Source organism: Ranitomeya variabilis, chromosome 6 (genome assembly GCF_051348905.1).
Source record: "Ranitomeya variabilis isolate aRanVar5 chromosome 6, aRanVar5.hap1, whole genome shotgun sequence".
NCBI classification, from domain to species: domain Eukaryota; kingdom Metazoa; phylum Chordata; class Amphibia; order Anura; family Dendrobatidae; genus Ranitomeya; species Ranitomeya variabilis.
In genome coordinates, this window is record NC_135237.1 from 275,054,055 (window position 1) to 275,074,890 (window position 20,836).

The 20,836-nt window shown below is 39.7% G+C and overlaps 1 protein-coding gene across 1 annotated transcript in view; it reads right to left on the reverse strand.

Moving 5' to 3' along the window:
• TMEFF1 (transmembrane protein with EGF like and two follistatin like domains 1) overlaps positions 1-20,836 on the reverse strand; it is a 275,343-nt gene that overhangs the window by 25,131 nt on the left and 229,376 nt on the right. Inside the window, exon 6 of the mRNA XM_077269682.1 lies at positions 163-311. Within this exon, the coding sequence (XP_077125797.1) occupies positions 163-311 (149 nt within the window). The remainder of the gene's footprint in view (positions 1-162; positions 312-20,836) is intronic.

Sequence of the window (20,836 nt, forward strand, 5' to 3'; positions counted from 1 at the left end):
AACCAATATTCCATGTCTGAGATGAATAAACACGGATATCTGAATGAAAAGGGGAAAAAGCAGCAGAAGAGGCCAGATTTGAACCGTCTATATTGCCATACCATAAAATACTACATTTTGGGCATTATTCAATTTTCTAGAAACCATGTTTTGGTTTCGTACCTGTACAGCTTCCCAGGTGTTTTACATCAATCTGCTCCTGCTTGATGCATGAGGCCTCTCTCACCATACAAGGATTAGAATAGGAGTTTCCATCTGACGCACAGACTGGGTTGAAATTATGTCCACTGCAATCTATGTTACACACACACCTGTTAGGAAAAAGAATGAATGATTAAATAACAAAGGAATGTTCAAGTTGCTATATCAGTTCATCAATATTATTATAATCAAACAACAATGACTAATTATTTTTAGATTTACTGTCCTAGCTGAATTGTCTCTAAAGGACCAAATGCCAGAGCAGCCATAGAAATAGGCCATGTTGTTACTGCGGGACAAGTCAATGTGTGGGTCACTAACTTCAAATTCTTTCACAGGCAGCAAGAATCAGGCTTTTGACAGGTACTTTACTCAGCACAGCAGCTCCCTGGTTTGTACCTCTATTCATACACGTGCCCTTCCATACATTATTGATAACACTCATGGCCTCCATCACAGGCCATTTACTGACAAGATGTGTTTACCCTCTTAAAGTTTTTCACTTCCACCAATACTAATATGAGCCTGCCACTTTACACTCTGCCTTCCCATACTTTTAGGTTGTAATACTTCTATTTGCCTTTACCTCCATACCCTCTATTTGTATGGGTCTGTACAATACTGCCATTTTTTGGACTGTTTGCAGACCTTTAATGACATAGACTATGTGAATATGAATGCATATACTTTGTGTTATCATTACCATCTGAAAAAGTAAAGAACCTCATCCACAACTACCACAAACGACTTCAAGCTGTCATTAATGTTAGGGGGACAATACAAGGTATTAAGAAATGGAGTATGTGAACTTTTGATCAGGGTCATTTGGATGTTTTGGATTGTCATTATGATTTAAAAAGAGAAAACACAGTAGTCTGACAATAAATGGCTTCACCCAACCACTAACCATGAGCGGAGAAAAAGTTTTGGTGTTATCATTCATATTCTCTGAAAAAAAAGGCCAAGAATGCAAAAATTCTGCCGGGGTATGTAAATTTATGAGCACAACTGTATTCCTAAATTATAACCAACACAGTATAGCAGAGTTGAACCTTGTCTCATTACAAACACAACAAGAAAATTTGCAGTTGCCATCTCACATTGCTGTCAGCTCTGCTGTACTGTCCTTCCCTCACACTGGTTGTCTGTGGGATGGAACCCAAAGCCCTGTGAAAAGGACAAGTGCTGCTACAGATGTTTTTGTCCGGCCCCTTAACAGTTCATTTTCATATAAGAAAAATATGTATTTCTCTGGAATAAGACATCAGATCGATGATATCAAGGTATCAATTTATTCAGCTTCCTATGACCTACATACCCATATTGACAGAGTTTTAAAGGAAATCTGTCAGTAGGATCAACCTTTCGAAGCTGTCTCATGGTAAGAACATCACTAGTAAAAGACATCTGATTTACCTGTGGGCTATATTCTTCTATGTCTACATATCTGTTTGCTTCCAAAAAGATATATGGCTAAGTAAAGCAACTTCTGAGAACATACTAGAAGTTTGACTATTTGTACAAGAGCCTATCTCAGAAATCACTATTATGAAATAATATTATGAAATGAAGCTATGTAATAGATATCTTCAACTATACAACTTATTTTGTAGTCCAACATACCAAAACAAACCCAACCGTAGCCAGTAGTGCAAATAATTTTGCAACACCAATTAATACAAATGTCCATTTATAAATACAAAAAGTAGCTATCTGCACTAGCACTGGGTTTCCTTCACTAAACACTGTCAGCACTAAGATTCTACTAATGAAGTCACTGGAAGAAACAAAGACAATTGTTGCTGCAGGGAAGATATGCCCATAGAGGATAAAATACAAATGGTATATAATACAGATAAGAAATTACAGACATGTAGGCTTTGGATGGAATTACAATCTTCAGTTTTATATGCCTAAAATATCTTTAAAATGTTAACAGAATTAAACCCACACAAAAACAGAACATCACATTTTTCATTAAGGGATCAATCAGGCGTCCATGCACATCGATTCGAGATCAGACCATAATTCACGGACTGGCAGTGGCTCTCCGAACCCGAGCGTGACAACTTCATGTATTTCTATGAGGTTGTCATGCTCGTGTCAGGAGAGCTGTGGCTAGTTCATGCATTGCAGTTCAACCTTGGACCAATTTGCACACATGTCTGAAAAGTCTTTAGAAGATTATATTTGATAACCACCAGCTCATATTTCATATTAACCCCTTAATGACAGCCAATACGTCTTTTAACTGACCTGAGATATAAGAGAATATCCTCCCCATACAGGTGATAATCCCGCAGCTGTCAGCTGTACACTATAGCTGATAACTTGCTGCATCAGCCACGATCAGTGCTTGCACCGTCCAAATCTGTTTAACCCCTTAGATGCTGCTGTCAATAGTGACTACATCATTATAAATGGTTAACAGACTGTGGGGGCTTCCTCCTAATCCCAATTAGTGCCCTTAGATCATGATTTTGTGGTCCTGATGTTTGCGATTGGCAATTCATGACCAAATTCTGGCCTAAGAGTCTGACTGCTGTAGTAATCTGTACAGAAGTTAGAGACATTCATCTGTTCAGAGGCATTTAGGTGGTAAAAATGCACATTGTCATTTCTGTCATGTGACTTTGCATTAATTCCTGAAAAGCAACTGAAGGGTTAATAAACTACCTGACAACAGTTTTCAATATGTCAGGGGGTGCTGTTTTTAAAATGGTATCACTTTTGGGGGTTTCCCAATATATGGGACCCCTAAAGGCACTTCAAATATGGCTAAGTCCCTAAAAAAATAAATTTTGTAAATTTTCTTGAAAAAATGAAAAATTACTGCTACATTTTTAAACCTCCTAAAATGCTAACAAAATAAAAGAACATTTTACAAATGGTGCTGATGTAAAGCAAACACGAGAGAAATGTTATTTATTAATGTTTTGCTGTGGTATGACTATCTGGATTAAAGGGATAATCATTCAAAGTTTGAAAATTGCTAATTTTTTAACATTTTTCTCAATTTCCTGATATTTTTTATAAATGAACACAAAACATATCGACCTAAATTTACCATTATCATAAAGTATAATGTGTCACGAAAAAACAATATCAAAATCACTGGGATTTGTTGAAGCGTTCCAGAGTTATTACCACATAAAGTGACACTGGTCAAATTTCAAAAAATTGGCTCCGTCACTAAGGGGTTAATAATTTTTATTTCTATACCTCCAACATATTCCTCATCCCTTCACAATACAGAGGGTACATGTACAGACAATAAAGTCTGTAAAGATATAACAGAGTCAACACAGAATTAAACAGATGCCAAAAGGAGTGAGGGTCCTGCTCGCAAGCTTACAGTCTATGAGATAATAGGGGAGGCACAAAAGGTAAATGGTAAAAAGTGCTTGTATTGTATGGTTCAGCCATCAATATATTATTTTTAAAAGGTAACTCTGATCAAACACTGTCATTGTGGTATGGTATGGGGAACCTTACACTTACCAACCAAAAGAATAGTCTGTGTTTTTGTAGATAGTTTATAGTAAGCTAATGGAAATAAGAACAGGTCTTCCCCATAAGAAGAAGGTAGTTCACCTTCAATTCAAATCTGACACAAGTTTCTAGTATTCAGGTACGCAAGACTGATGTAGCATTGCCAAATGTTAACTCAATAAGAATATTACCAGCAGTGAAATTCTTATGAGATCTGTAAAATAAGTATTGATAACGTCACCAATTTTCTAAGTAAATCTATTTCTAAAGGTGATATTGTCATGAAATTCTCACCAGATTTTGGTCGAACCCATCTAATCTATGCAGGCAAAGATGTCCATAAATTAAGATATGTGTAATAATGGGAAATGACACAGGGAAAAAGTATTGAATACATGAAGAAAGAGAGGGGCAAAAAGCCATGGAAAGTCATGACATTAGCTGAAATTTATCAGTAATTAGAAAGCAATCCTGACACTTAGTGAAAAACAATATCAAATGGTTCAACTGATGGCCTATAAAAAGGTGTCTCATTAAAACAAGTGACCTGTCTCAAGTCCTTTGCAACCCTTAGTGTTGTAGAACATACTGATGGCATTGATTATAGAATAATTTTTAATCTACTGAAGGTTTCAGTGAGCACTGTTGGTGCCATAATCTGGAATTGGAAAGAACATCATTTCACCATTAACTGGCCACAACCAGGTGCTCCCCTCAAGATTTCAGACAGATGAGTGTAAATAGCTATCAGAAGAGTTGTCTGAGAGCCAAGGACCACCTGTGTAGAGTAGGGATGGGCAAACCCGAACTGTAAAGTTCGGGACCCGTACCGAACACATAGTGCTTGGTACGGGTCCCAACGTCACCGCACGAACACTGCCGGAAAAAGCCGAAGACGGCCGAGTGCAGTGAATATCACCGGAAGGTAATGAGCGGCAGCGGGAGCACATGCGGCCGGGAGAAAGCGGGACGGGGGGACGTGTCGCTGGACAGGTAAGTATAATTATAATGTTTATTATTAATTTTTTTTTTTTTTTACAAGCTGCCCCATCCCATATCTGTAAAGTCCAAGTTCGGAGTTTGGATGCAGGCTCGCGTCATCTCCGGCCCCGAACTCGAACTTTACAAAAAACTCAGGCGAACGCGCGGATCCCAAACATCAGGGGGTTCGCCCATCACTAGTGGAGAGCTAAAGAAAAACCTGGAATCAGCAGATACAATTGTTTAAAAGAAAACGATAAATAGTGCACTAAACCTTAAAGGGAACTTGTGAGGTTCCCAAGCCCTCAAACCCAGCAACATTCACTTATTTCATAAAATCATACAATGTTAGGGTTGGAAGGGACCTCCAAGATCATGGTGTCCAACCCCCTGCTCAATGCAGGGCAGGATTCACTAAACCATCTTAGACAGATATGTGTCCAGCCTCTGTTTGAAAATTGAAGGAGAACTCACCACCTCTTGTGGCAGTCTGTTCCACAAATTGATCACCCTCACTGTCAAAAAGTTTTTTCTAATATCTAACCTGTATCTTCACCCCCTTTCAGTTTCATTCCAAGCTTGCAGTGTTTCCACATTATTTATGAGTAAATTCCATGCCTAACCATCCCTGTATAAGGTTTTCTGTAAAAGTGAGGTTTAAAAAAATAATTTATATTGTCCCAGTTTTCTATGTTAATATAAGACACACCAATATTCATGATTTTCATCCAGGAATAAAATCGAGACATGAGCAGCACAACAAAAACAATTTTGTTCCTCAACCATAAGCCACTTTTTAGTAAAAATAGTACAAATGCTCAGCAATAATTTATTCTGTGACAGGGCTGTTTTGTGTAAGACTGCACTGTTGGAGTGATAGCTGAGAAAGACCTACATGGGGTCGAAACGTCGTTCCTTTGATGGCGGAACAAACAACATTTTGGAATTTAACATTGGATTGATGCTGTTTTTTTCTTTGTTTGCACTGTGTGACTGGTCTGAACCTCCTATTATCTTGGGTCTCAGGCTTCAGTTTTCCACACAGAGCTGGCTCACTGAAGACACGGAGCATCAGAACACCTCTTATCGGAGATGCGACAGCATATTCAGTTATGAGGACACTGCAGCTGGCATATTTAAAGACACTATGGTAGGACTATGTCAGTCACTAATAAGTACACTGGCTGAATCTTCGTGAATAAAAAAAGCTATTAGGTGAAATAAGCCTGGGCAATGGGCACTGGCTGATTCTTATTGGGGCACCGTAGGAGCACACATGCAGGATTGCGTGTATGATATAATGCTCGCAGTTGCAGGGGACAAAGGAATTAGGAGTGCAACCTTCCCACAGCCTGCTTCCTCTACTGACCCTCTTGCCCGTCAAAGCTCTAATGCTCCCTTTTCTAACTAGACTGCATGCAAACTGCATGCAATGTTATCCTTCAATTTATGTCCCGGTCTCCAGAGTACCTGTCTGTTTATTCCTTTGGCTGATCAATCCATCCCAAATGCTGGAGGAGTTTCATAGCTTCAGGAACAAGGACCTCCCACAGCCTCTCTCTACTTCGAACCTAGTTCACCCATTGGCTGAAATCTATGTTAAAGCTTCTTCCTGAATCCATAGTCATTGAGTCACCACAGGGCACTTCTTCATAGCTCACATTTTGGGTACACCAACAGTCAGCAATGTTTCATTGCCAGACACTTATAAGAGCAGGGGTAATTATTTTGTTTCAGCCATAATGTGCATCACCTGAGGCTATGGGGGGGGGGGGGGTAACTCCTGGAGTATACTTACTGCAAGTTGGAAACCACTGAGAGAGAGCACTGGCACTAAACAACCAAAATGCTTAGTCTTTGCAGGATGTGCATCATCAACTTTGGACAAAAAAACAAACAATCCTGACTGCAAAAGTGTTATTACGTATAATGAAAATTAAAGGATAACCGTTGTCTTAATTTTTATTTCAGAAACCAATAGTATACATAAAAAGCAACTTTGTAATATATCTTATTAGACAGATCTGCTTTTTTCTCTGCCACGAAGGATCAGTCATTCTCAAAATTCTCAATTTACAGGTAAAATCTGTATTCAATGCATTACTGAGGTAGGAGATGGCAGTTGCTACTGATTAGATTCTAGGTAGATGGGAGGTATTTAGTCAGAGCTCCTCCTCCCATCTAAACAGAATTTTATCAGTAGTTACTATTATCTCCTATCTCAGTAATGTAACAATCTGTCTGCACTGAATGTAGATTTTACCTGTGAACTGAGAATTTTGTGACTGAAAAATAAGTCCTGGTGGGGAAAGGGTACTGTCACACAGTGCAATTTTGATCGCTACGACGGCACGATCCGTGACGTCGCAGCGTCGTATGATTATCGCTCCAGCGTCGTAGACTGCGGTCACACGTTGCAATCACGGCGCTGGAGCGATGCCAAAGTCCCCGTGTAACCAGGGTAAACATCGGGTTACTAAGCGCAGGGCCGCGCTTAGTAACCCGATGTTTACCCTGGTTACCAGTGTAAACGTAAAAAAAACAAACAGTACATACTTACATTCCGGTGTCTGTCCCCCGGCGTTCTGCTTCTCTCCACTGTGTAAGCACCATAGCCGGAAAGCAGAGCGGTGACGTCACCGCGTCACCGCTGTGCTCGCTTTCCGGCCGGCAGGCGCTCACAGTGCAGAGAAGCTGAGACGCCGGAGGACAGACACCGGAATGTGAGTATGTACTGTTTGGTTTTTTTACGTTTACGCTGGTAACCAGGGTAAACATCGGGTTACTAAGCGCGGCCCTGCGCTTAGTTACCCGATGTTTACCCTGGTTACAAGCGAACACATCGCTGGATCGGTGTCACACACAACGATCCAGCGATGTCAGCGGGTGATCAAGCGACGAAAGAAAGTTCCAAACGATCTGCTACGACGTACGATTCTCAGCAGGGTCCCTGATCGCTGCTGCGTGTCAGACACAGCGATATCGTATGGATATCGCTAGAACGTCACGAATCGTACCGTCGTAGCGATCAAAATTGCACTGTGTGACAGTACCCAAAGAAGCAGATTTATCTGATAAGACATATTAAAAGTTTCTTATTTTCATGTGAACTATTTATTTATGAAATAAAAATTGGAATGACCGTTACTCTTTAGCAAAATCACTTAGGGTGAATGGTAATACTATATAATATAGGCTTGGATATGTGCATGTGCACAATGTTGTCAAACAAGTACAAATGCAGACAAACTAACATAACAGGGAAATTTGGTAATTACCGTATAAACTCGAGTATAAGCTGACCCGAGTATAAGCCGAGACCCCTAATTTTGCCACAAAAAACTGGGAAAACTTAATGACTCAAGTATAAGCCCAGGGTGGGAAATGCAGCAGCTACCAGTAAGTTTTAAAAATAAAAATAGATACCAATAAAATAAAAAATTAATTGAGACATCAGTAGGTTAAGTATTTTTGAATATCCATATTGAATCAGGAGCCCCATATAATGCTCCATACAGTTCATGATGGCCCCATAAAATGCTCCATATTAAAATATGCCCCATATAATGCTGCAGAAAGGTTAATAATGGCCCCATAAGATGCTCCATAGAAACATTTGCCCCATACAATGCTGTATAAAATGTTCATTATGGCCCCATAAGATGCTCAATAGATTATGCCCCATACAATGCTGTATAAAGGTTGATGGTCCCATAAGATGCTCCATAGATTATGGCCCATACAATTCGGCATAACGGTTGATGGCCCCATAAGATGCTCCATAGATTATGCCCTATAAAATGCTCCATAGATTATGCCCCATAAAATGCTCCATAGATTATGCCCCATAAGATGCTCCATAGATTAAGCCCCATAAAATGCTCCATAGATTATGCCCCATAAGATGCTCCATAGATTATGCCCCATATGCTGAGATTAAAATAAAAAAATCACATGCTCACCTCTCGTCGCTCAGGCACCGGGCACTTGCGATATTCACCTGTCCTCATTCTACCGCTGCACGCCGCTCTGTCTTCCGGCTCTCTGACTGTTCATGCAGAGGGCGCACACTAAAAACATCATCGCGCTTTCTGACCTGAACAGTCACAGGTAGAGGACGCGGAAGACGAAGCGGTGCCCGGTGGTGGAACGGGGTCAGGTGAATATCGCGCAATGCTCACCCTCCCCGTTATACTCACCTGCTCCCGGCGCGGTCACTGGCAGCTTCTCACTGTCAGATGGTCTCTGGGAGCCGGCAGCTTCTTCCTATGTTCAGCGGTCACGTACCGCTCATTAAAGTAATGAATATGTGTCCATATTCATTACTTTAATGAGCGGTACCACGTGACTGCTTGTCAGGACTCTGAACATTTTTTACCTTTTGTGCATTACTGCCCTTTTCCAAGATGGTGTCTTTGGTCTCATGTGCACTGTGTCTTCCTGCTATAAAACTCCACCTCAGACTTCAGTGTGTGCTAGAGTATTCTGCCTTGCATCCAGCTCCTGACCTCTAATTACTCCCTGGCTATACACCTGCTCCTGTGAACCTGTGTGGTGATCCTGCTACTCTGCTCTGAGTTCCTGCTGCATACACAAGTTTCCAGTATCCTCCTTCATCTGCTGCTCGTGTTTACTTCATCTGCATTTGCTGGGCATGTAAGCTGTGCTGCTCTGCAATAACCTGAGACTATTGACCAGGCCTCCCTGGTTGAGCTAAAGATATGATTTGAACTGCCTTATAAGCATATCTATCTGTGTTTGGACTAAGACAAGGATTTATTCGTGTCAAGTTTCCTCAAGAATAATTATGCTTCATAGACTTTCTGCTTGATTGCATTTTCCTCTGAAGTTTCCTATAGACTGCTAAGCTGCGTTTAATATTTACACCAAGTGTTGTGGACTTGAGTTTCTCTCTGCACCTGTTTGAATCACCGTGTGATAATATACTTTACCACTTATAAAACTGTGTCCTGTAGTTGTCTTGTTCCACGTAAAGAGTCTCCTGAGTTATCCCCTATAATTATTACACCACTGAACACAGGAAGAGCTGCCCGGAGACCATCGGACATGCAGGAACCGCGCCAGGAGCAGGTGAGTATGTGACAGCCGCCACTTCCCTCCCCCGTTGACCCCCCCACCAACAATGACTCGAGTATAAGCTGAGAGGGGCACTTTCAGCCTAAAAAAATGGGCTGAAAATCTCAGCTTATACTCGAGTATATACGGTATTTATAGAAAAAATTGTTGCATATGTCATGATTTTGAAGCTGGAAAGACATCTGTAGTTTATTAATTATCTGTATCACAGATCACTATAAATGCTTTTAATTCTTCATATTAGTATTCAAAACTATGAACAAACATTACTTAAAATTTTCACAATTCAGTTTTGCTTTTCTAATTTGTCCATTATAAAATTGGCTGTTTGTGATTTTGGCAAAATTTTTCAGAAAAAACTGCAGTTCTGCAAATGCAGCAAATGGAGACTACGGAGGTATCAAAATATGTAATTGGAAAGGCACTCATGTGGAATCAAGCTGCCAGAACACCTGCACCGTTGGCAACCCAACATAAAAAAAAATAAGATTTCACAGAAACATCAGGGAAAAAAACAAACAAAAAAAAATGAAGCCTCTTGAAAGGCGATGAGGCAAAAACATAAAAATATGTAGCAATTCTGAAGGTTGAAATTAGTTGTGTATTGACATCTCAATAAGTGAAGGCAGATCACTAGGATATCATCACTTTGTGAGTGCTGGCAAAGCAGATTTTTAGAACTGACACCAAACCTGAAAATGTAAAATCTGCAATGTTGCTAAAGCACTGTTCTGTTCCTCAGCGATTTAATGCTAAATGGCTATTTCTTTAATATAAAAATCTAATCACGTTTCTAATACAGTGGGGAAAATAGTAAAGAAGGAAAGATCCTGTAACAGATCTATCAGTCAAAAATTATTTAAAAACAAAAATCTTTAATGTATAACATTGATAAAATTATGGTAAAACCATTGACTTAGAAAAAAGGTAAGTAACCCGGGAAACTCATGGCCTTACGCGTTTCAAACCGACTGGTTCTTAATCATGGTTCAGGTCCTGGAGTGGCCTAGCCAGTCTTCAGACCTGAATCAAACAGAAAATCTTTGTAGGGAGCTGAAACTCAATGTTGCCAAGCGTTAGACCTGAAACCTGAAATCCCTGCTGCAGTGTTTGCAGTGGTCAAGAACTATATGAAACGTCTGAACTTTGTAAATGCAAACAAAGGTTTCTGTACCAAATATTAATTCTGTTTTTCTATTATATCAAATACTTATTTCATGCAATAAAATGCCAATTATTTTTGTAAAAATCATACAATGTGATTTTCTGGATTTTTTTTAAGATTCTGTCTCTCACAGTTGAAGTGTACTTATGATACAAATTACAGACCTCTCCATTCTTTGTAGGTGGGAAAACTTGCAAAATCGGCAGAGTGTATCAAATACTTATTTTCCCCTCTGTATACTTCAATTAAAAAGTCCCTATCATTCCCTCTCTACTCTTTATAACAACTTTAATTTTTTTCATCTACTTTGGGTTAGATGACTATTCCTTTGAGAATTCTCAGTGCATTTGATGTCACTGCCTCAGCCTCTGTCCCCCCTGAAATGAACTCTCTCTAGCAGTTAGAGAAGAGAGGAGGTAGATAAAGGAGGTAGAGAAATTATATTAAAAAATCTATTATACTATTACATTAAAGAGATAGACATTTAGGATTAAATCAATGTTAGTGTTGGACCACCCCTTTTACCCCTTAGTGATCGAGCTAATTTTTACTTTATTGACCAGGCCAAATGTAACAATTCTGACCAGTGTCAGGAGAGATAACATAAGTCACTTATGATAAGTGAGTATACAGATGAAACAGCAGGGGCTTGCAGTTGCTGTTTTCTGAGGTAACATAGTTCCTTGCCTGAAGTAACACAATTCTTTGCCTGGTTCATCACAGAAGTCTTTCTACCACAATTCCAGCCATCTTATCATAAATCAAGTCAGTGACACAGGAGCTCCAGCAGCCGCTGAGTTTACAGTATATTCCTCTGACTGATTTATGATGAGCTCACAGAACTAGTGAGAATTCAGAAACACTCATTCCCTTTATAAAACATTCAAGGAAATGTGTTATCTCAGGTAGGAAAATGTGTTATCTCAGAAAGCAGCAACTGCGAGCCCTTGATGTTTCATTTGTATACTCACTTACCATACCTGACTTATACTATCTCAGCTGGCCGAGCAGGTATGGTTGGCGACACCCATGAACTGGAGCAGCTCTGCATAGCCAGACACATCCATTACACAGTACACAGCAGGAACACATTTAAAAGATTATCTCAGCACAAGGGCATTTTAAATATCTTTAAACATTTTTTTTGACATCTTAAAATGGGTCAGCGACACAGCCCCTTCATTTTAAAGGGAACCTGTCATGAGAAAAAATGTTATTAACCTACAGATATTGGGTTAATCTGCATGTTAATAGCATTATTAAGGCTACGTTCACATTTGCGTTGTGCGCCGCAGCATCGGCGACGCAACGCACAACGCAAACAAAACCGCAACAAAACGCACGCTAAAACGCTGCGTTTTGCGACGCATGCGTCCTTTTTGGCCGAAAGTTGGACGCAAAAAAAATGCAACTTGTTGCGTTCTCTGCGCCCTACGCTTGCGGCCATGCGTCGCAAAACGCAGCACAATGCATGTCCATGCGCCCCCATGTTAAATATAGGGGCGCATGACGCATGCGGCGACGCTGCGGCGCCCTACGCTGCGGCGCCGAACGCTAATGTGAACGTAGACTAACAAGCCCGGACACACTTAGCGAAACACTTTGGGGAAAAAATTAACCCTATTCTCTGCGGCAGCGTTTGGGTTCCAGACATAGGGGTGATGCTGGTTCAGTTACCACTCTGAGCCAGTGTCAGTCAGGGCCAGGGGGCACTAATACAACCGCCACTCTGTATACCCAGAGTAGTAACTAAACTAGTGTAGGTGCCACTCCTGTGACTCAAACCGGAATGCTGCAGGGGAGAATAAAGTTCATTTTCTCCGCTCAGTGTTCGGCTAAGTGTGGGTGCTGGGCAAGTTAACCCCTTATCTGCAGGTTAATAGCATATTTTTTTCTGGTGCAAGGTTCCCTTTAAGCATTTATAAGGGTCCCCGAGGTTATTTTGAAAAAAGATCAAAATTGTTAAGTTCACAGAAATTGAAAATAAGAAAAAACATGAATATATTAAAATACATGACTGTACAGATATAAATATACTAAGTAACATGCAAACAAAAGAAACATTGTCTACAGTAAAGCTATATAAAAATAATACCGTTGCACAGCATTACCTGACACTTAAAGAAGCGCTCCCATCAAAGAATTATTCTATTAATATATTGCAATCATCATAGCTCAACTTTAATAAGTCAAATGCTGACAATCATGTCTCTCTGCTCATTGAGGAAATTTCAAAGCTTCCTTTCTGAACATTTATGTCAGAGTGAGATCCTTCAAAGACTCAGCCCTCCAAGCAAACTCAACACTGCAAAACCATTACTAAAGGGAGCACATCAAGCTAACACATTATTCCATTTGAGGAGCTTGACGTAATCACGGTCAATTAAAATCTAACCAGTTAAATATAGATGGAGGGGCAATCTGAACATTTCTTCATTGTCATCTTCACTTATTGCACAGCGACCAAACTTGCAATGATTGGATTTAGTTGTCATTATTAAAATACAAAACATGTTTTAACAAGATGAAATTGATTCTATAGGAATATTTGGATTTTCAAGTTTGTTCTATTTTTAGATATTAGAGGACTCTAACAACCACTTAGCCATTTGATCTCCATAGGCACTAAAATGTATGCATACTCATACATATTAATTGGTGGATTACTGAAATTATTTTGCCAAAAGAAATGTGGGTGGATATGCCTACATTAATTATCAGGAGGGAATTAATCTAGCAGAAACTTCACACTAGTCTGTAAAAATACAACCAAATGTTAGAGAAAAGCACTGAAAATATGTTTTTTGCATAGTTAAAAGCATTACATGCTCAAGAAAAAGTCCACAAAACGCCAATACGCTTCTGACATATCAAATTCTTCATGCCATGACAGTGCCAGGATATTCTATGGTTGTCTACAAACTAAAACAATTCCAAGTAGGACAATATAAAACCATATGAAGACAAAACAGCTAATTTAGTTGTGTCCTAATATTTTGGTAAATGAACATCTTCTTTGGCTTGATGGTAAATGGGTTCACATAAAACAAGCATGAAGAGAACACTATGGTGTCTAACAGCCCTGTACAAACAACCAGATCATTTTTCCTAAGGACAATCAATCATTACAAACCTGCTGTTTATATCATGGGAACTCATTCTTTATACACTGATGATTGGGAAAACCTTTGAGTGAAGCAATTTAGAATTGATGATCAGGTGTTTCCATGTAAATATTACGTCTGAGCCCTTGTGTAGAAACTAGGTCTTTAATTAAAGACCCTAAACAGGTCATAAGTTTAAGTGTCACTATAAGCAGGGCATTGTAGGACACTTAAAGCACCACTTCAGCGCTGTTTGTTGCATTTCAGTGCTGAATGGCGTCTCTAATGTACAGTGACATGCAAAAGTATTCACCCCCTTGGCATTTTACTTATTTTGTTACCTTACAACTTGAGTTTAGGTATTTTTGAAATCCCATTTGTGTGTGATGCATCAGCACTGAATAGTCTCAATTGGTGAAGTGAAGTTAGAAAAATATAGGCATAAATTAAATTTATGGAATCAAATTATAAAAATTGTCATGTGCATATGTACTCACCCCTTTGGTGGTGAAGCCACTAAAAATTTCTGGTGCAACTAATTACCTTCATAAGTCACATGCTTAGTGAAAGGGAGTACACCTGTGTGCAATCTAAGTGTCAGATGGTCTGTTAGTATATGGACACCTTTTCTAAAAGGTTACAGGGGCTGCAACACCATTAAGCAAAAGGTACCACTAACCAAACAGCACCAGGAAAACCAAGGAGATCTTCAAACAAGTCAGGGACAAAGTTGTTGAAAAGTACAAGTCAGGGATGGGTTATAAAAAATATCCCAACCTCTGATGATCCCCCGATTGTCACCATCAAATCCATCATCATCATCAAAAGGAAAGGTACTACAGCAAACCTGCCAAGAGAGGACCCCCCACCAAAACTCTAAGCTAAGGCAAGTAGGACATTAATCAGAGAGGCAGCACAGAGACCTAAGGTAACCCTGAAGGAGCTGCAGAGTTCCCAAGCAGAGACTGGAGTATCTCTCCATAAGACCACAATAAGCCATATACTATACAGAGGTGGCCTTTATGGAAGAGTGTCCAGAAAAAAGCATTTACGTACAGACAAAAATTGTAAGGCTTGTTTTGAGTTTTTAAAAAGATATGTGCGAGTCCCCAAATGTATGGAGGAAGGAGCTAAGATTTGAAGATTGCTTTTCACCAGAGGCAACCACCTAACTTGACGTTGCTGGAGCAGTTCTGCCTTGAGGAATGGGCAAAAATGCCAGTGGCAAGATGTAGAAAGCTCATAGAGACTTATCCAAAGCGACTTGCAGTTGTAATTGATGCAAAAGGAGGATCTACAAAGTACTGACTTTAGGGGTGTGAACAGCTATGCACACTAAAGTTTTCAGTCATTCTGTCCTATTTGTTTTTTGCTTCAAAATAAAAATAAAACCAAATGTTCACAGTTGTAGGAATATTATTTACGTGAACGGATGCAAACAGTGAAATTCCAGGTTGTGAGGTAGCAAAACACGAAAAATGCCGAGGGGAATGCTCCTACACTTATCAGCCGCCGTCTTCTGTCTTTAGCTGTTAGCGGCGCAGCTCTGGTCCTGATTTGTCAACTTGTGACTGCAACCTCTGACTGACCGTAAGTAAGAGGTAACAGTCACAAGCTCTCAGTGTAAGTCTATGAGATCCTTGGCTCTCATCAACTTATATTGAATTGTGACTTCTGGCTCCCCCAACAAATACTGGAGTGATCTAGCAGGTCACAAACTGCAGAAGATTGAAGCGGTGCCAAAGAACAGATGAAGACAGTAGATGTGTCACGACACCCGGGTATTGCTGCTGCAGGGGAAACTGCACCCAGCAGCAACGGAGCTGGACTAGACTCCGGGTTACTAACCTGATCACCAACGGGACCTTACACATGTGACAGAGGGATCAGGTAAAACAACAGGACCTTAGACCATGTGACAGAGTGGGAGGTGGTCAGGGGGCGGAACCAGACACCAGGGAAACAGCAGAGAAGGGACAAGCATAAAAAAATAGTGAAACAAGCAGAGGTCCTAGCCAGGAGATTACGAGATACCAACAGGGAGAGTCAGGCAGTAGTCAGAAGCCAAGCCAGAGGTCAGTAATCTAGGAAAACGAATAAAGCACGTGACAGCAAGACACTATGCAAGCCAGCACACTCTTCAGAATTCAAGCATACAGACTGAAGTAAACCTATAGCTGACAAGGAAAACAGGTTAGGAAGGAGTATAAATAGCCCTCCCATCTTGAAAGAGAGGCTAACAACATTAACCCTGAGAGAATAGGACACTAACCATGTCCTAAACATGACAAGATGGTAAGTTTAAGACTAGGGGCAGAGATAGGACACCACTCTAATGCTAAAATAAAAAAACGGTGGAGTGGTGCTTTAACAAATGAATTAGCATCGTCCAAACTGCAGTTGTATAACAGTTTGTACAATCAGTAGGATATTATGGGGAAAACAAAAAAACATCTATTGTACCCATAAAGATAAAACTATGCTCAGTATTTTTTAGGAAATATTGACAAATCTTAGCAAATAAGTAACATCATGACTGGAAACAAAGGAAATGTTACATGTCACAGAGTTTTAAGATGTTTTATAATCCTCTGTGAAGATCCATATAAATCTGATACCTCATTCACATAAATTCTACTGCACTTTATTGCAAATTTCAAGTGAGTAAAATCTGCCACATGGCCTAATAGGGAGGAAAAAGATTACACTCAAAGGAACTGGAAATGGAAACTGCAAACTTGACAATTACTTCCAGCTTAGCTCTTATTAATAATAAGATGATCTAATATTTTGCAGATTTTAATACTGTTTTTGCTATTGCTAGCTGTGATATGCTAGATGGTCTTGGACTTGTCCACTGTCGTTATAGAGAATTCTAAGTTTGAATCTCTTACCGTGAAAAACTCTCGACTGATGATGAGAACCACACATGAACATACAGTAGAAACTATGCATTGTAAATAACTGTAGAAACTGTGTAATGCATTATTAATGCATTAATAGATCACAATATAGTAGGGATTACTTCCTAGCAAAAACATAAAATAAAGTTGTCTGTGTCCCTAAAGTAGTGAGATGTTTAAAGGAGGTGTGGACCTTAAGGGACTTTTTTCTTTATACTTAAATGTATACAGTTGTGGCTAAAATAATTTTTTGCTTTTGGATGTAATTAAAAATAATGTACTATTTGGCTTCGGCAGACTACTCTTCTTGCACATTTGACTTTGAAGTTGACATACAACAGGCATTAGACAGTGGAACACAGAGGCTAGAGAAGACAAAAAGTGCAACATTTTTAATGAACCCAATTACAAAAATTATTTTTAGACAAAAATACAATCATGTAAGAAAAGAAAATGTCCTCAAAGGTGTTTTCTCTTTTTTTCTAATGCAATTATTGCACAAGTGCATTAGTATATCTTCCCCAGTAAGACTTAGGGTTAAGTAAGGATTACTATTAATAATAAGAACGATAAAAACTGCATATTTGCTTTCCTCTAGACTTTTAGATGATAATAGAGGCAAAAATGGCTTGTCTTTATAAGAACAGGAACATTGGTTAAATATTATAGTAGCAGAAGGATAGAATAGATTTGATTATTTGCAAAAAAACATCAGACAAAGCAGAGTAGAAGAGCAAGCCTTGCTTTGGATTTTGTGAATGTTTACATAATGCGCGGACTGAAGCAGCCGGCCCGGCTCAAGCAGAGAATGTTAATAAGACCGGCGGATATAAACAAAGCTGAGGGTTGAGAGTCTAGCCATAGTCTCAAGATAACTCTCCTTAAAAAAAGCTGACAGTTTGAATTATATATAACAATGAAAAGGCTAACAGGGTTACTTAGGAAAACTGAGAGAGGAGTAATCTAACAGAAAAGCCAAATGTCTGTCCAATTGAAGCAAGTTTGTTTTGATTTTACAGGAAGCCTCACACAAGGGAGATAAATGAATAGGAATTTAATGAATGTATCAAGTTGTGCAGAGACAAGAGGAATTAACGCCGACTAGGATGACCTAAAATGCTCAGTCAATGGTGACAAGACAATGAACAAATGAGAGTTTGTCACTGTCCTGTTTTCGTTCTTGACAGTGTTATGTGGCCATATAATAATCTTTAAAGTCTCATAAAACGTGTAAAATTTTAAAAATTTTAAACTTGTAGATATGTGTAAATAATAACTCTACCCAGATGCTCTCTTTGAATTTCTAGGTGTCTTTAACATTCTTTTTCTAACTCATTCCGCACCTTTTTTATTATACTTGTCTCCCAATAATCCTTCCTTCAAATGTTATAATAGATCAAAAATAATTATGGCTAAAGCTCTGGCCCATTGTATTTCATTATATAGGCAATCAGTGAGATACATTGGTCACTTGATTTTCTACTATACACCTTTGTATAATCTACAAGGCATAGAAAATACACAAAAAACGTGAACACTTCCTTGCTTAATCTCCTCATCCTAACTATCCTACATCTGGCTGTATGGCAACTATCTGCAGCAGGAGTCACCCCTCTATGCCCTGTCGAGAGCGGGATCCTAACATTAGTAAACTCCACCAACTCAACCATCAACGGCTCAAAAATGAAACATGCTAGAAGGTTATTTCACTATCAATGGAGAAAATCCTCCATACTGACACACCTGTTCACTTCTGTAATCTTTTAAAAAATCATGACATTAAAATAAATGAATATTCCAATGCTGAGGACTTGCAGGAATCTTGCAATCTTTGGTGTTGGGACTCCAAATTCTTGACTAACCTCAATGAGCCTTGCTATGCATTGGGTTATGGATTAGATAAATAAATCCAACTAGCATAGAGGTGCTAATAAATGAAAGGTGAAAATACTGTAATTGCCCCTAAGAAGTCTGGACATCTCCATACCAGTTACATCACATCACATGGCAATGGAAATGCAATACTTCCATGCCATTGCCATACTAATCTGATATCCACGCAATCCTCAGTTATATGGTGTCCATGATCAGAGGGACAACTTAGTTTTTGAGGGTTCAAGCATCAGGATTTTAGGCCTTGAGAAATCACAAAAAGGTAATATCAACTCGAATTATGGATATATCATACTCATGTTTGGTCAGTCTAGGATGATGAAAACATGCCCTGGAATATGGCATATGTCACATTATTCCACTAGGAAGTTTGTTGGAAAATACTACATAAATTAGAATTACCGTATGTCTTTTCACCCATCTTCCTGTGCATACAATTAGCCATCTTCCTCTCAGCTGAGCAGTAGAATGGGTGAGGAGTAGGAGATGGGACTTTTATAACATCTCTTTTAGAGAAATTCATGGTCAGATCCAGGAGAGACAACATGAATTATAGATCTGCCAAAAATCACATGCGTGTATGCTGGTGTTTCCCAGGGCAGGTCAGGTGTCTTGCTGGCCCATCAAAACGGTCAGGTTTGGCAGTGAAAAGTGTGGTATGGATGTGTGAACTGGCTGTGGGGTGCACTTAGCTCATTGTCAGCCTGTTGGGATAGGTGAGTGGATGAGTGAGTGTAAGGATACGGTCACATTTGCGTTGTTGGTCCCAGCGTCGTCGATGCAACGCACAACGCATGTCAAACGCATACACAACGCAGCGCTTTTTGACGCATGCGTTGTCCTATACAATTGAAGATCCAAAACGCCCCCCAAAAAATACATTTAGTCAAAAGGCGCATGCGTCAAAAAATGCGGCTCAACGCAGGCAACTGCGCCCTATGCGTTTTTCATAGACAGTAATGTGTTTTTTTGGCGCATTTACAACGCAGGTGCGTTGCATGCGTTTTTCTTCGGAAATGTGACGCATCAAAACTGCAACCTGTAGCGTCGTCCGCGCCCTGTCTGGTGTGTCAAAAAAATGCATGCGTCATACAACGCATGACAATGCATACCGGCGCATGTCCATACGCCCCCCATGTTCCATGTAAAGATGGGGCGCATGACGCATGCGTCGGTATCCGTCGACGACGCTGTGCCCAAAGATGCAAATGTGAACGTAGCCTAAGTCATGTGTCCTAGAATTTGGCAGTGTTTCTGACAAGCCCTTTTTCTACACAGCAATTAGTATCAAAAAGAGCACAGCGATCTGTGAGCAACGGTGTCAGTTCATAACCAGCGGCTATAACAGTTTTAGGTCAGCAAAAAGCAGCAACAAAGACAATTATTCATTAGGGAATCTGAAGGCTGCCCTAATAAATATTTACAATGGTAGACTTTTCTTTTAACACTGTGTTCCACTTTCTCCCTAGCAACATCAGCGCCAAGCACTTTGTATCTTACTTGCACATTACGCATAGATCAGCCTACAGTCTACAAGTTATAATCTTCAACATTGTACAAACCTCAAACAGTCCTCCATAGCAAGGGCACCATTCATGATAAACAGCATCTGCCAGCAGTGCCGACCATGCATTTCAGAGTGGCAACCCTCCGGCACACCATCTTGCACTTCCCAGTCCATGCCACATTGTTTTCTGGTATCCCAGCCCTTGAGTTCTCATATTTTAGCAGCTTTGCACAAATTGTAAATGCCATGTTCCCCAATGCACTACTGAAGAATCTGTATGATAACTTTGCCACATTGTTGTCATTCCAATGACTGCCCAACTACTGTTTAGTTGCAAACTCTTGATGTGGATCCTTTGCTTTAATCAATATACCAAATTCACTAATACTGTTATACACTTACTTTTTATCTATGTAAGTTAATTTGTCATTAATGAATATCCTGTGATATTCTTTGGGTGTGTACTGTAGGCATTGGGATGCTTCTTCTAGGT